Here is an 18,001-nt window from a genome sequence, read left to right as displayed (position 1 = left end):
AGGGATCCAGAAAGGATCACATTTGGGAGTTGCCAGTATCCAAATGATAAAGCCACAGGTGTTGGCTCACATAATATGAAGAGATATTTCATTGGTTCTCAAAATCTGGCTGCAAGCATCATGGGGAAACCTAACAGAAATGTAAACTTTCAGGTTCCACCCTAGACCTCCTAACTGGGCCTGCAATCTATATACCTACAAGCCACTGACTATGGGAATTAAGAAGGCATGGGGCCTTGTTGTAAGATTTCCAACATTTGCCAGGTATGATGGTATACAACTTTAATCCCAGCATTTGAGAGGCAGAGACATCATGTGAGTTTAAGGCCAACTTGGTCTACATATCGAATTCCATGACAGCTAGAGCTACACAGAGAAACCTTGTCTCAAAAAAGAAGGGGAAAAAAAAACAAAAACAATATTTAATGCAAGAAGGTGATCCAGCAAGAATATCTATAAGGAGCAACAAGAAATTAATATTTTTAAATAATCGACCCTCCACAAGACATGCCCATGGGCCAGCCTGATCTAGATAATCCCTCCTTGAGCCTACTTCCCAGGTGACTGAGAGCACACCTGTCCCAGTGCTCGGAGGCAGGCAGCTCTCTCTGAGTTTATGGCTGTTTTTTAACAGGACAGCAATGCATATTACAACTGCTGGGAGGAAGGTACCTGCTGCATGGGAGGAGAGCACAGCTGTCGGCCTCAGCAGAAGCATCATTTCATGACTGACAGGCAGAACTGCTCCACAAAGTGGTAGAAGATGCAGGCCCACTTTTCCTCAGTATTACTGCTTTTTAAATTTTTTTCTTTAAGTGTGTGTGTGTGTGTGTGTGTGTGTGCGTGCGCGCGCGCCTGTGCGCGTACAAGTGAGTGCGTGAGTGCGTGTGATGCCTGCTTGTATGTTTGAGCACTGTGTTTAGTCAGTGACCACAGAGGTCAGAAGAAGGTGTTGGATTCCCTGGGAATGAAGTAAAAGACCACTATGAACTGCCATGTGAGTGCTGGGAATAGAACCTGAGTCCTCTGGAATAGCAGCACTTAACTGTTGAACCACCCCTCTCCTATACTCTAAAATTTCTACAGACACTGTATCCCTCACTGTGTGGACTCAGTATGTACCACTCACAGTGCCTTATCCCTGGTACCACTAAAGACAAAGTCCGAAGTTTCACAAAGGGGAGGAGTATTTGGGATCCAAAGCACAGCACTTCTACCTGGATAGATAATCTTGTTAAAAAATACCTGAGCATAGACTTAGGAAATTGAAATCTTTTGGCAGGGAGTTAAGAGAGGTACAATTGGAATGGCTTCTAGTTCCTTCATAGGATCATCTGCAAGGGCAATTCTACTGAGAGATGTGCAGACATTCTTGGTCTACTGCAAATACACACTTCATTAAGTAATCACCTACTTAGAATTTGGCTCCCCATACGGGTCTACCTATAGGGCAAGAATGTGCTGACAATGCAGATTTCTCACTGTAAATTCATATCCTGGATTTCAAAAACAATGGGTTTATAGTGGACACTGAAAGAAATGTAAACTCCTGCCCACAAGCTTGAATGCCAAGCACTGTCCACTGAGCCATTCCCCCAGCCTCCATTTCCATTGTTTCTGGGCTTTCAGAGGTTTAGGCCAGGTTCTTAGCTAAACAACAAATCACAACACTCATCTTTCCACCGCCTTAATACATCACACCAAATGCTGGCTTTTCATTAGCTGCCACTGATCAATGTCTACCTCTCCTCTCTCAATTTATTTCTATACCCATCCATTCATAAGCTGTTTTAAAGTCAACTAGCTTTTGTAGGAGGGGACCATCAGGCCTCTATGTGTGCATGTCCCACATCCATGCAGTCAACTAGCCTTGGGCAACAAATACTTTGGGGAAGAGGTTGTCTGAACAAACAAGTCCAGACTTTTCCTTCCTACTACAACTCTCTAAGAAACAGCACAGCAGCGATTTAGCCAGCATGGTTGGCATCAAAAGTGAGAAATGATTTAAAACATATGGAAAGATGTGTATAGATTACAGTCAAACACAAGTAGAACATGCCATTTTCCGTGACAACCTTGAGTATGTGCAGGTTTTGATAACTAAAAGAAATCCTAGAACCAGCTCCCTGCACATGCTGTGAGACATTGAAGGAAATGTTTATTTATTCTATTATTCATTCAACAAGTATTCAAGACTATAACCCTGTGCCACAACCATGGGAGACATAAAACACAGTATTTATAACTGAGCAATTAGCTTCATAAAGAACAGACTTATAAACATATTTTGATTATAAAAGGAAATTAAAAATAAAAAATATTTTTAATAAGTATGATTGAAGCAGCACCTAGCTATCAAAAGAAATGCTGAAGTTGAATGACTTAAAGCCAGGTGTGGCAGTATACACCTTAGTCCCAGCACTTTGGAGGCAGAGACAAGCAGGTCTCTAGAAAGCCAGACTGTTGGCCTACATAGCAAGCTCAGGCCAGCCAAGGCTACTTATTGAGACCTTATCATAAGAAAACAAACAACAAACAAACCTCTTGGGGCTGGAGGGTTGGCTCTGAAGTCAGGAGAGCATGTTGATCTTGCACTTTTACAGAGGACCTGGGTGTGATTTCCTGCACCCACGCTGTGGCTCACAAGGGTTTGATCTGATGCCCTCTTCTGACTTCCATGGGCACCAAGCACACTTGGTGGTACACAAACATTCAAGAATGCAAAATACCCATACACATAAAATAACAAACTAAGTAAGTTATTTCTAAAATATAAAATATAAACCTAGTGCTAGGCTGGCATCATGGCTCACCAAGTGAAAGCACTTGCCACCACACCTGATAAACCCAGTTCCATCCCCAGGAAGCGGGGCACCAACTCCTACAAGCTGTTCTCTGACCACCATATGCAGACATATATCTGACACCTTGGAGGCAAGGGAAGACCAACCAGAATTAAGCACAAAGGGGACTTTGGGCTTTCAGATATGTAAGGATGTTGATCGACTGACAGGCGTTTGGGGGTCCTACCTCCACATCTTCCTGTCCCCCAGCATTAGCAGGCCCTTAACAGGCATCTATCTTCCTCCTTGTTCCTCTCTATCACTACCAAAAATCTCAAGTTGCGCGCTCTCTCTCTCTCTCTCCCTCCCCCTCTCTCTCCTCTCTCTCTCCCCCCCTCTCTCCCCCCTCCCTCTCTCTCTCTCCCCCTCTCTCTCCCCCCTCCCTCCCTCCCTCTCTCTCCCCCCTCCCTCCCCCCTCTTCCCCCCCCCCCCTCTCTCAAGTTTTCCACAGTCTAGAATTTTCTGTCATTGAATGTTTCAATCTTTCACACACCACCACCCAGGCTCTAGGCAAATTATGTAATGACCTCAGGTACAGAATCTTTCCTCTGCTCCTGCCTCTGTTTCTCTTCCCTTATGAGAAGGCGGGCAGACAGACAAATGACAGATTGTCTACTGAGACAGTATTTCTTTGGTGTAAGAATACTGAAAGTATTTCGCACCCCGTACCTTGGGTCTGTGGGCTGTAAGGAGACAGAAGTTTGGACCTCTTCTTTTCATATCCTTTCTGTGTGATGTCCCCTGAAATATCGAGAAACAGAAATAGGTTATGCATTATCCTTATTCTGCGGTTGTTCGCTGTAAAAAGAAAATTAATTACAGAGTGCTACAGAAGTACCATATTTAGAATACATTTTTTAACGTATGGTTCTCTGTCAAGACTTTGTAAAGTGTGACTTCCCATAAGCTCAGAGAGGACTACTTGTAGAAAATTGCAGGCTTGTCCCCTCATCAGCCTTGCACAGCAATTCGTAACACACAGTGACAGAGGCTCCCTGTCATCCCTCAGTGCCCCTCACTTCCTTGGTATTTAAGATACTCCAAAATGGAATGACTCACAAGCACCTGATATTTGAAAAGGGATTTGCAAGGCCCCCTCCTAACACTTGGCTCAGAATCTAAGGCTGGAATTCCCATACACCCTCTACTTGATTCACTAGTTTGTATTATTTATATACAAGGTTGTTCTCCTCTGAAAGGTTAAGTAAAATGTACCAATAAAGTATACACATATACAGATACAACAGAGTGAGCTGATACACAGAAAACTGTCCACACCCCAAGGAACAGGTGGATGGGCAGTGAGCAGGCTGAGTGGGAGAGGAACCGCATAGACCCAAAAGGCATTCAAGGGAAGAGAAATGCTTCAAAGCTGTGACAAGAAATTTCACTAACTAGTGAAATACACACAATAGAAGAGCATTTTCTAAAGAATTGAATTTTTTAATCACAGAAAGGTCTATTCAAAATGAAGTTTTACATATAACTCAATGTATAAAAACAGAAATAGTTTTAAAATAACATAAAAGATAATTTGAACATACAGCTTTCCAGCATTTTTCCAAGTGTGTGTGTATGTACAGAAGCCAGGAGGCTATTGGTTTCCAAAAGTTCTGGGCATTTACAGGAACGGGCACCAGGATCTGAACCATAGTCCCCGTGTTGTATAGCAAGTACTCCTAACCACAGAGCAATCTCTCTAGCCCCTACACTGTTGTTGTTGTTGTTATTATTATTATTATTGTTTGCTTTTCAAGATAGGGTTTCTTGTGTAACAGTCCTGGCTGTCCTGGAACTAGCTCTGTAGACCAGGCTGGCCTTGAACTCACAGAGACCCATCTATCTGCCTCTGGCACCCACCTCTGGGATTAAAGTCATGCACCACCGTCGCCCACCATGTTTAATTTTTGAGAAAGAGGCTTGGTATATAACATGGGTTAGTTTCAAATTCACAATCTTCCTGCCTCAGCCTCCTCAGTGCTTAGCTGCCATACTTGGCTCTAAGCATTCACATCTTTAACATTTACTGTGTATACCCCAATGGCTAAGGGAGAATTTGATGACAAAAAAATGAAATCCAGGGTGACAGAAGTCTGCTATTGCTGGCTGGCTTCGGCATTCCAAACTGGACAGATCAGAAGGGGCTGGAGGCATACTGAAGACAGACAGCAAGGAGGAAAACCTAGATGCCCCAGCCTGCTACAGAAATAAAGGGATGAGAAGAAGCAAATTAATTAAAGAGAATGTGAGGGATAAACCAAGAGAGAGGAGAGAGCCTGGGTAAGACCTTGACCGGCTGAGCATTAGTGGCACACGCCTTTAGTCACAGCAGGCGGATCTCTGTGAGTTTGAGGCCAGCCTGATCTATAGAGCTAGTTCCAGGTCAGGCTCTACAGCAACACAGAGAAACCCTGTCTTGAAAAAAACAACAACAACAAAAAGACTCCTTGACTGGCTCATGACTTGAGCAATCAGATGAATGATGGTACCACCTGCTGATAGTGACAGAGATGAGCTATGTTTCTGACTGGACAGACACAGCAGCTGAACTGAACTTGGTGCAGGTCTGTGGGACACAGAGATGCCCCATCAACAGGGAACCATACAGACCTAGAACTCAAAACCACATGGATTGGGAATCATCAGGATACTGATAAAAATAAGTTACATTTTTCTAAGTTATCTGACAACTTCTATAAAAATTCTGATTTAACAACTTCACTTCTGTGAATGCATCCAATATTGTATATATATATGAGTCCAAACATAAAACAGTGAAAGAATGCCCCATTCTTGTGACGAGAAACCTGGAAACAAGCCGGGTATTTATCAGTGACTTTCCGTTAGCAGCAGTAAGACACTGGAGTGGAGGTGGGGCATGTGGCAATGTCTAGGAACACTTTTCTCCCAGTTGTTGAATGACAGGCTGTGAGCACTCAGGGAACAGGGCAGCCACACATCATAGCCCTATCTAGCCCAAACAGCAAAAGTGCTGAGGCTAAAAGGCCCTGATCTGGGTAAGAGGTAGGTATTCTAAATATAGTGGGAAAGAACAATGTCTAAAATTTGTTCCTCATAAACAGCAACAGCAGAACAGCGGCAACATGTGACCTAATCCTATAAAACACAGGCCTATGTATGTCTCTGCATACAGAGGCATATAAATCTAGAAGACCAGGGACCAAGGGAGTTCATGTTACAGAGCGAACTTCAGGAGGAGCTCTACTTTGTTCATACACTCTGACCAAGTCTGATTTTGACAAAATAGGATTGACTTATGCTATCTCATTTCCCCCCATAAGCCAGATACAGCAGTGCAAACTATTGTCTAAACCCTTGGGAGGCAAAGATAAAGGACTACTGCAAGTTCAAAGCCAACATGGTCTACTTGCTGAGTTCTAAGCTGGCAAGGACTATGTATCAAATTCCTATCTCAAAAACAAACAGAACTTTTTCCATTAAAAAAGAATGAGGGGAGCTGGAGAGATGGCTCAATGGTTCAATTCTCTACTCTTGTAGAGTTCTCAAAACCTACATGCATAAGTAACTCCAGCTCCAGGGAATCCTATGCCTCTTTCCTCCATGGGAACATGGAGGAAATTTAATTTGTATGTGTGCATACCAACACAGACACACATACAAATTAAATTTTTTAAAATCTTTATTTATATTTTTTAAGACAAGAGTGAGGACTAGTGGGATAGATAGCTCAGGGGATAAAAGCACTTGCTGTCAAACTGGCTGACCCCAGTTCAATCACTGGCACTCACATGGGAGGAGAGAACTACCCACAAGCTGCCCTCTGCCCTGTGCAATGAGCTTACATATTTTTAAATTACATAAAAAAGAATGATCATATATGTACATCTGCTAGCATAAGACAGCTAAATTGTCTAATGGGAAAAGAACAGTCTATATTATACTTTGTATGGTGTATTCAACTGTTAGAACAACAATATTTTTAAACATGCACGGATGCATCAAAAACATGACTATCTTTCTTCTGTATTGATCTCTTCATCTTTGCAGAGCTGGGGCTGGACCCCAGGGCCTCATGCATACTAGCTACAGTTCTGCCTCGAAATAACGCAACAGTTTCGTTTCCTAATATTCTACAACAAAACCATTATTTCAAGAAATTTTACATTTTCATTTATATTATATACTGAATCATGCAAACTAAATCACAAGATTTAAATCACTAAATCTGCTTCTCTAATAGAATAGTGAAAAGTAAAAATCGAGACTCTTCCCATCAGCCAATTCAAAAATTCAGGTAAGCGCAAAGAATATTATACACAATGAACAGAGAAAGAGGACCTAGTGGAAACCTACACTGCAAACAGGAAACTGTTTTTCTCTGTAAAGTAACAGATCACAGTTCCTTCCCACTCAAAACTCCTCTGCATCTCCCACTCTCTGATGCAGGGGGTGGAGCATTCCCAGTGACATCCCCAGTGAAAGGCCTGTACAAGACTTTCCTCAGTACTCAGTCTCCATCACTCATTGTTGGTAAATGATACTGGGCAAACTTGGACTGGGCAGCTGGGTCATCCATCAACCACTGAATGTCTCAGTTCTGAAAGGGGTCAATCAAGAGAGTCTAATTCTGCCATGCCAATTAGCTAGATAAGATTTGGAATTGAGCAAAGACATGAAGGAGACCCAGAAGAAACAGAATGGCAGCAGGAATGTGACGACTCTTGACGTTGGCTCCTAAAACTCTCTTTTCTGACTGTAAAGTCCCCCACTTGTTCCTCCTCTTAGGGCTCATCTCCTGCAACCCTGTGCACACTTGTGTGGCAGGGAGCCCTTAGCACACCACTGGAATTTAGTGGTCTGTTTACATTTCGGGCTTCCCTAATACACTGTGCATTTGAGGGCAGGGATTGTCTTGTTCAACTCAGTGGCCACCCACAGCCTGGTACAATACACACTTGTTGAACAATGAAGAGACTGGATGAATTGGTAAAATGGAAGCAATGAGGGATCAATAAATCAAACAGACATGTGTAGTTGGGTGGAAAAGCTGAAATGGAAGAAAAAGAAGTCCTTATTTCAGCAGGAGCTGAACGGCTTTGGGAAAGGAACCAGAGATGTTTACTGACTCTGACAGCAGACCTTAACTGAGGGGAGAACAAAGGGAGGGCCTGGTGGCACACACCTTTAATCCCAGTACTCGGGAGGCAGAGGCAGGCGGATCTCTGTGAGTTTGAGGCCAGCCTGATTTATACAGAGTGAGACCTGGTCTCAAAAAAACAAAACAACAATAAAAGTGACCAGAAAAGCACTTGCACAGCCTGGAGAGCAAGAAACAGAAATCCACGATGGGGCATTGAAGCCAGAAGAAGCCACAAAGACAGACACAGATGCACACACTAGACTGCATCATGCCATCAACCAGGATTCAGAACTCTCAGGCCATCCTCACCCCATGAGGTGAGCACATTTCACTGCACTGAAGCAATGCTTTTCAAACCTGACCCCACCTTTTTATCACTCACTGTGCTGTAGTTTCCTCTTGCTTTAGAAGGGGGCTGCAAGCACTCTACCACTGACCTACATACACAGCCCCTGATCATTTATTTTTAATCCTCTTCCTGCCCCTCTCCTGGGGGTGGGGAGGAGTGTGCTCTTTAGAGTCAGTTCTCTTTGCCCTTTCATGGAATCCAGGGATCAAGCTCAGGCCATGAGGCTTAATGGCAAGCAGCTTGACTGAGCCAGTTCTCCAGCATTTAAGTTTTTTGAGAACTAAACAAATACAGGGATTGGCTTTTCCCTACCACTAAGATGTGTTCCACCCACGTGTATGCTTATCAGAGAACACCTGTCCAAAGATCTACATGGCTGGCTAGGAAGGAAGTACAGTCATAAAAACAACCAGCCAGGAGCAGGCTTGGAGCTCCGTAACTTGTATCTGTCTAGCACCTTCAAAATTCTGCTTCAGCAAGGCAGAGAAGATGCTGCCGATGCCACTGTGAAGCTGGGTCTACAACCTCACATGGACATACATGTAGGCAAGACACTGATGCATACACACAAAAATAATAAATCATTCAAAATAAAGTACAAATAAAAAATTGCTAGAGGTGGTAGCAAAGATGGCAGCAGCCACTACAAGTTCAGTAGTTGGAGCAAAACTCAGTCTGTCTGAGTTTCATGCCCACTTATTGTTAAATCTTAAAAAAAAAAAAAAAAGAAAAGAAAAGAAAAGTTATGAAGGGTCCCCATTTCCCCATTATCTTCAAATTGGTACCTGTTACCCACTCATTCAACCCGTTACATGAAGATGAAGATTTTAGTTCAGGAAGGTAGTGAACATTGGTACAGCTGCAGAGTACAATATGAGTTGTGACAATTCAGACATAGAAATGCACATAGATCCACACAGGAAAAGAAAGAAATACCACTGAGAATGTCAGTGAGGCCCATCAGGAAGCTAACCTGAAGAGGACAGAAAAGCTTACGTGATACCTCAGAAATTAATTCTTTTTAGTAATTTATTCAACTTTATGTGCATTGGTGTAAAGGTATCAGATCCCCTGGAATTGGAGTTACAGACAGTTGTGAGCTGCCATGTGGGTGCTAGGAATTGAACTCGTGTCCTCTAGAAGAGCAGCCAGTGCTCCTAACAACTGAGCCATCTCTCCAGACCACCAAAAAATATTTTTATTAAGTTTTATACATTCCTTCAAATGAAAATTCTTTTTTACATGTATTTAGTGTGTGTCTCGCATGCACACATGCGAGAACTTAAAGGGGAAGTGTGTGTTGTGCACCATGGTACACACATAAAGATCCGAGACAGTTCTCTCCCTCTTGTCCTGTGGGTCCCAGGAATCAAACTTAGGTCATCAAGCATTGTGGCAATCACCTTTACCCACAAAGCCATCTCACTAGTCCTAAAATGAAAAGATACTCAATGTATTACATACAGGAGCCACGCATCTTCAAACATTCTTTTTCCTGAATAGGCTCACAACCATACAAAACAACTCTGGCTTTCCCCTCAAACCAATGGCCTTTCCCTGCTGTTTCTTGGTATGATTTGGATTCTAATTAACTAAATACACTGTTTTGGGCCAGCACAGTAGCTTAGCAGGCAAGGCATCGCTGTGGAAGCATGAGCTGGATCCTAGAAACGCCAATAAAGGTGGAGGGCAGAAGTGACTTTGCCCGCATTCACACACCACTTTTTTTAAAACCTTAAAAGTACTGATTTATCTCTAACATTCTTTGGGTTTCTTTCTACATGTAGGTGAAATAAATTTTGTATTAAAAAGGTAACATTTTCAGTTAAGAAAGAAATGATATTCTGCTAAACTATTACAATCTATAGTGAATTCCAAGCCAGCCTGTGTGAGACCCTGTCTTAAAACAACAGCTGGAAGAAGAGACTCTTCACTTAACCTAATATTTTTCAAAATCAGCTTGTGGTTTTTGTTGTTGGTGCTTTTGGGTTTTTTGTTTGTTTTTTTATTTTTACTTTTTGTTTTGGTTTGGTTTTTTTGGTTCTTTGAAAGAGGGTTTCTTTGTGCAACATGAATGGCTGTCCTTGGAACTCATGGTAACAATTTTTTTTTTAATCATTCTTGTTAATTTTACAAAACAATTTTTGAAAGAAATGAAGATGTTCGACTTTCCATTCTCAGATGTCCTCTTACCTCATTTAGAGCAGTGACTGGACTTTTTTGTGTAAGAATTAGAAGTAACCCCCAACTGCACTCTCCTAAAACTCCAATCACAGGATTGTTTTGGCTACACAGCTCAGCTTTCTAGGTCAAATATATGACTTCTTACAAATGGTATTTCACTAAAGGCATCATACAAGTTCAAACAAATAAAAGGCAACAAAGCAAAATGCTGAAGACACTGAGTAGCTGAACTCCTCAGTGTGACTACATCATTACGCAGCTGGCTAAATGAATCCCACTGATGCAAAGGACATGCTCCTTTGTCCACTTAGAAAAACTGCCTGCCAGAAACTATGCTCTACAAATGTCTGAATGTTAAAGGAGGCAGGAGGAATCAAGGAATGCCGAGTTTCCCACAGGTTTGGGCAATAGAGGAAGGACAGGCCACAGAGAAGCAGACCCCAGCTTAGACTTCAATTCTTGCCATCCACTTGCTACTAAAACCACTGAGCAAGCCGGCAGCATAGTGAGCAAAACCGGAATAGCTCCTTCTCCAGGTGCTTCTGGTGGAACTTCAAGAGAATGAATACAAAAGTCCCTGGCACATAGCATACACTCGACTAGTTTTAGTTGACACACCCCAGCCCTACTCCACCCAGAAGTCCTAATATACCTTTATATTTAACAGATTCATTTAGAAAATTCTGGGTTGATTGGATCTTTCTAGGCACCTGCCCTACAGATGAGCTGTGTAGCTCCACAGTTCTCTGGCTCCATCTTTTTTTTTTTTTTTTTTTTTTTTTTAAAGAAAAGGGGCTGGTGAGATGGCTTAGCAGGTAAATGTGTATAATCTATCCCTGCAGGCCAGGCAGGAGAGAACTGACTCTTGAATGTGATTAAGTGCTGCTGTTAGCACACCCATCTAAAAAAGTTTTAGAAGGATGATATTAGAAGAGGAAAGAGGGTACCTGGGTCTGTGAGGCACTGGACTCTGACCACCAAAGCCAGCAGAATCAGAAGCCTCAGATGTGGCAGACACCTGAGAGGGTCCTGTCAGCATGTACACATGTGCACATACATGGTGCCACCACGCACCAAACCAAGGACCTAAATGCACATAACTATGGATGCTGCAAAACTCCAGGATGACAAGATAAAGGGTCATTTTCTCTATGGCTGCTTCATTCCTCAGACTGTCGTCTTTAATTTTCTCACAAAGTTGGAAAACCATTTCCACTCAATGTGGCCTATTTTTTAAAGTGTGACGATTTTTTTTTTTTTTTAAATCTATACCAACCAACAAAGCCACATTAAGCAACTCGTGAATCAGGCATGCTTCATCAACAGGCTGGATGAAATGAGCTGATCAAAACTGATCATGACTTCTGGGAGTACAGAAATAAAGGAAGAGCTTTTGTGCAGAGCTGAGGAATTCCGCTGGCAGCCGATTCATGCTGCAGACCAAGGTACAGAGAGCGGAGACACCAAAGAGCACAGCAGCACTGCCAGCACATCCGACAGCTGACATCGTCTCAGGGTGGGGAAGGCTTGCCAAGACCACAGGAAGCACACTTCAGTGTTTGGAGGGATTTGTAGTTTGGGGTTCCAGGCATCAGGAGACTTAGTTTTTCATTCCAGTTTTGATATAAACTGGTTCTTTGATCCCAGGCTACACTGTGGCCTCGGTTTCCTAACTGGTAGGGAGGAAGCTCACATAGTCTGGCATTGCTAGCATGTAGTGGGCAGTACAGAAGAGCCGGCATGAATATTTAGATTTTAGCAGCCATCAGTGTAGGAGGTGGCAGCTGAAGTGGTGGTGTGAATGATATCACCCAGAAAGAATTCTGTGTGAGGAGGAAGGGAAGAAATCCTGGGGTAAACTGACATTTGGGGAACAGACAGAGTGGGGGAAAGATGGCACTAAGGAGCAAGGAGGCCAAGAACGGAGAGGAGAAAGAATGACAAATGTAGCCACAAATATAAAGTCAGCCCTGAAAAATGTTGGCAGCTTGATCCCCAGCAGTCCAGTTAACAATTTATAGGAAGGTGAGGGCAGTGGCAGGCTGTTCAGAAGGGAAGAACTGAGTAATGCTCAGTCAGACCTTCAGGATGTCGCCACAGGAATGAGGAGTCCATAAGCTGGAGTCCAAAGGGTGGGTAGTGGGGTCCCTAAAGATAGGCAAATGCATATCTTAACTAGGAAGCACTGTGAAACAGAGGTTGAAACACTCACTGATGCAGCCTGCAAACACTAAGAACCTCATAAGTGCCAAATATTACTTTAGCTGGGGACATTGCTCCAGAATATAGTCACACTCACTAAGTCTCCAGTCTCTTCCAGAATAGAGACATCCAAGAAACTCTGTGATTAATGATGTAATTACATATTGGCTGAGGCACACTGAGAACTCTGAGACCCCAGCAGGGCTGTCCTGATGAACCATGTTCAAAGGCCTCTGGGCCTCTGTTGGATTGGTGGTATGTCCTACATCTGTGAGTCCTTAATGGTGTGTAAATATCCTGAGGGAGCTAGCAACTGCAGGCCAATCACCTCTAAGAAGCCGAAGTCTTTCTAGCCCACTGTATGAAGCAAATGTAGCACTTTCTGTGCTTGGGGGGGGGGGTGTATTGGAGATTACCTGTTGCCTGCACCTTGACTGTAGGAGTACATTGGAGGAGAGCCATGGGCTTTAGGACCACCTCTGGGGTCTACACTGACAACCACCATCTAAGACTCTACGAAGAGGGACAGAACAAGAAATGGGACATTTTGTTTGGTTTTGAATTGTGTACATGTGTATGGGTCTCTGCTCTCTAAGCCTCAGTTTCCTCAAGGGTAAAATGTGTTAAGAGAGTCCACACACTATTAAAAGAACTAACCCATGGAGAGAACCTTCATGCATTCCTAGCACAGAGTAAGCAAACTACTCTTAACAGCAAAAGAAATTCAAGAAATGCACCTGGTAGGGCCCAATGCTGGAACTACACACACTTGGGAGCAAGACATGTACAATCAGGGAAATAGCCTTTTAAAAGACTGCATGTTGTATGGTCTCATTAATGTCCAGAACACAACTAATTCACAGGGGCAGAAAATAAACTAGGGCTTCCAAGAGCAGAGAGTGAGGGATACAGAGAAAGGCTCTGTGGTGTGACTGAAAAATTTCTCCAGGGGGTAGGGTAGACAGATGGCTCAGCAGTTAAGAGCACTTGCTCTTCTGGAGGACCTGGATTTAATTCCCAGCACACATGAGATGGATCACAACAGTTTGTAACCTTACTTTGGGGGTCCAATGCCCTCCCCAGACCTCTATAAGAACTACGGTGCAGGGGACAGGAAGGGAGGGGAGGGGAGAGACAGAGGGAAGGAGGGAAGGAAGGAATCTCTCCAGTAACAGACAGTGCTAATTATCAATACTGTAAGGTTATAGGAAATTATATCTTTTAAGTGAGTAAATTGTTAAAAAAAAAAAAAATCAAATTATAAAAACCCTCAATGGACCTCAACGTAACAATCAAATCACAGCCACTCATGATAGTCTCGGCTGGACTACAGGTCATGCAGAACACCAGCACATAAAGTCTCATCGCTGTGCCCCTGTAGTGATGTTCCACCCTATGGTGAGCTGGGAAAGTCACTCTGGGAACATAATTCATTCTTTTAAAACAAGAGAAAATATTTGTAAAACCTGATCATAATCCAGATGATAAAGGAAGTTATAAGAGCTTCTATGAAGGACTGAGGATACAGCTCAGGGATGGAGCGCATGGCCAGCATACACAAGACCCAAGGTTCCCTCTTCGATGTTACTATGGAAAACCTTCAATGAAGTTCAATTCAAAAAACTTCCATGAAGCTGCCAGAGATCATACATGAAGGTGGCAAGAAGTTAAGGTGATTTCCTTTTTGTTTGTTTTTCAAGACCGGGTTTCTCTGTGTAGCCCTGGCTGTCCTGGGAACTCACTGTGTAGAACAGGCTAGCCTCAAACTCACCGAGATCAACCTGCCTCTTCCTCCCAAGTGCTGGGACTAAAGGTATGCGCCACCAGCATCCAGCCTAAGGTAACTTCTTTAAAGACCACCATAAAAGTCTAGTCCTGTGCCATTTACTCACAATGTACACAAAGATACCATTTCCATGTCAGCTCATAGGAAATTGAATGAAGTTGTGAATGCAGATGTCTGTGTTTCTTGTTACAGTGAACTTTAGTTTCTCAAAACTGTATGTGATCTGTCATACTTGGAAACAATGGGTAGTATGCTTATTTAAACGATCCATAGACTAATGTCTGACTTGTCAAATTTAACTCCTCCAAAAGCTATTCTGCATTTAGTATAGTATTCAAGGCACATCACTAACTGGGAAAAAACAATTCATCAGGAATCTACATGAGATACAAAAAAATGCAAGGAAAAGAATTTAGTGGTCTAGGCAGTGCCAAGTTCAGTTTCTCCCCAGACTGTTGTTCTAAATCAGCAAGCTAAGGCCTGGAGTCAGGCTAGGCTTAACCACCATTTTGAATTGATCCTTGAGCAGAGCAGGTCCTGAGAAAAAACCGCCACTGGATCTAGTGGCATCTAAAAGTGGACTTCAGGGGCTGGAGAGATGACTCAGTAGTTAAGAGCACTGACTGCTCTACCATAGGACCTGGGTTCAATTTTCAGCACCCACATGACAGCTCACATGACATTTGTCTATAACTCGTTTCAGAGGATCTAGTATTCTCACACATACATGCAGGCAAATCATCAATGCACATAAAATAAAAATAAAGTTTTTTTTTAAAGTGGATTTTAATCACCTAGGGCAACCAAAGAGCTAAAATTCGAAGAGACAAGGGCTGGGAGTATACTAAATTGGGAACAAAGCATGGTCTCCAACACCACACAGGACTGAGCCTGGTGACATACACCTGCAACTCCACATATAGAAGACAGAGGCAGGAGAATCAGAAGTTTAAGGTCACCATTAATTACACAACCAGTTCAAGTCCAGTCTAGGCTAACATGAGAATGTTTTAAAAAAAAAAAAAAAAAAAATGAAAAGCCTTTCCCATTACTAAGGTTGCACATCAAGCCACTAGCTCTCTCCTACTTCCCCAGCTAACTATATTGAAATGAACCAAACTTTTTCTAAAATATCCAATCCCAAATAACTCGATGAAGAGTTTTCTCTTTTAAAATGACCATGCTTTATATGCTTGAGAAAAAGTTATGTGCAAATACTGGATGTGCAAATACTAAATGTTATTTTAAATTAGGTGCTAGTTACATTCCAGGATATACGTATTCGTGTGGGTGTGCGTATGGCAGAGGGGAGAGGGCAGATGGAAGGAGAGAGATATCGAAAGTGAGACAGTACCTGAATAAGAACGTTCATAGACACGCATCTCAGTGTCTTCAGCTGCATCATGTCACCAATCACTGCTGGCGGTGTGCCCTTCTTTCCACTAACAGACTCATAAAGAGAACCTGGGAGGGCTCCCTCAGCACACTAATACACAGGCTTGAAAGTACAAACACTCAAGGCTGACAACAGGGATCCCTACAATGCCAAGTGCTCCTTTGTGATCCAGCCAGCTAATAACGAGAGAGAGAGAGAGAGAGAGAGAGAGAGAGAGAGAGAGAGAGAGAGAGAGAGAGAGGGAGAGGACTTTGGCTCTCTGGTTTCAGGATCAGAATGTTGAATTATATCAAGAAGAATATGTGACAACTATAGCATACTAGGACAGGACAGAGCAGGAACATGGTGGGGGGGTGAATATGGTGTCTATCACCAAAACCATATGCAAACAGAGGGACACCAGTCAGATAACCTAGAGTAAACATGACAAGTTAAATACAAAGAAGCATCAAGATAGCAGATAAATACTGGGAAGGTCACCGAGAGTCAGTTAAAGGGAGGGGGGAACAGCGGTCACTTAGCTGGCTAAAATCTGATGAAAGTCCTAAAATACTTTATTCTTATAGAAATATTTCAGGAAAGAACTATGTAGAATGAAGGTGAAAAGTGCTAAGCAAACAGGAGGGGAGTGGGGCATGAGGTGTTGGGCTCTTCATCTGAGAGCTAGGCTAGAGCCAGGCAGAGTTGGGCAGGAGCACTATGAGGGGCTAGGCAGGAGCACAAGGAACTGAGCAAGAACACTTCTGAGAATGAGGGATATAAAATCTGAAGACATTAGCCATACAGATACCTTGGAAATGGCTTTCTGGGCAAAACCCTACAGAAGAGCAATTGGCTATACAAATCAGTGAATTGAGAAACACAATAGAGGTCTAGTCCGGAACATGTCAGGCAAATGCCAGCTGCTCCCAAACACTCCTTGTCTTGGAAAAATAATTTTCAGATGAACAAATGATACACAGAGTGTCTAAATGACACAGAAATGTTTCTAAAAACAGACCATTTGTTTATAAACTAATCAATTAAAATGGTTATCTGTATGAGGCAGAAGAATGTTCTCTGAGCCCTCCAGCAGGAGGAGGATAACCTTTCCAGGTTGGCAGGGCACAGCCTCCTGCCTCTGGTAAGGCCTGTTCCAACCTGCAGCTTCTACACAGTATCCCACAGTGCTACAAAGCAAGTAGAGCTAACTGAGGACTGGTGAGGGAGATCTGTTTTTCTCATTTGTAAGATGTTATTTAACCCACAATTATACACACTACAAAAATGACATTTCTGTGAAGAATAGCAGCCAGCCAGTTCTAGAGTCAAGCAATACTATTAATAATTAAAACACTAGAGTCACAGAAAATATTTTTTCTTCATCTGCTACTGATGGGCGCCAAGGACTGGCTTTGGAAATCACTTGAGAAAGCAAAAGATGTCTGGCTTTAACTTTATTTATAAAACTGAGTGAGAGAGGTATATTTATTCAAGCATGAGGTTCCTGAATTTACTTGTCTGATACCCTGAATGAATAAACTTTCATTCCTAACCTTCATGAAAACAATACTTTCTCTACCTGGCCACACTTTCCAGACACCTAAGTCTCCTCCTGCTGCTCAGCGGGGCTACAGGACAGCCACCATAGACAGACTGAAGAAGTCTGTACTCTCAAACCTCCTGCCATCACAGAACACAGACAGACCATTCTTGTAGAAACAGTGTTGGCCATAACTATCACACTAATGAATGAGCTCAGCAGTACCATCTCGAGGAAAGGAGGTAGCTATATCCCTTACTGTATGTGGACATCTGGTGAAATGACGGAGAAATAAAATTAGAACATGCCCTTGGGGCAAGAATCTTAAAAATATTTCTATGTAATTAGGTTTTAGATTTTTTTTTTTTCCATACTGTTGTTTGAGGCAATCTTTCCACACAAATAGGCTGACCTTGAACTCACAATTCTCCAGTCTCAGCCTCTGGGTTTACAGATATGTTCATACCTGGACATTGAAGTATGTATGTATGTATGTATGTATGTATGAAGTATGTATGGGAAGTATGTATGTAGCTCAGTAACAGAGCACTTGTTCAACATGTTCAAGGTCAGGGAGAGGGGAAAGGGAGAAGGAGA

At 42.7% G+C, this 18,001-nt stretch overlaps 1 protein-coding gene across 2 annotated transcripts in view; it reads right to left on the bottom strand.

The window, feature by feature from the left end:
* Positions 1 to 18,001, bottom strand: part of Dip2b (disco interacting protein 2 homolog B) — a 176,541-nt gene that overhangs the window by 104,247 nt on the left and 54,293 nt on the right. For both annotated transcript variants that reach the window (XM_051189898.1, XM_051189899.1), the window contains exon 2: positions 3,513 to 3,584. In XM_051189898.1, the coding sequence (XP_051045855.1) occupies positions 3,513 to 3,584 (72 nt within the window). The remainder of the gene's footprint in view (positions 1 to 3,512; positions 3,585 to 18,001) is intronic.

Source organism: Phodopus roborovskii, unplaced genomic scaffold (assembly GCF_943737965.1).
Source record: "Phodopus roborovskii unplaced genomic scaffold, PHOROB, whole genome shotgun sequence".
NCBI classification, from domain to species: domain Eukaryota; kingdom Metazoa; phylum Chordata; class Mammalia; order Rodentia; family Cricetidae; genus Phodopus; species Phodopus roborovskii.
This window is presented reverse-complemented; position numbering and strand designations above follow the sequence as displayed.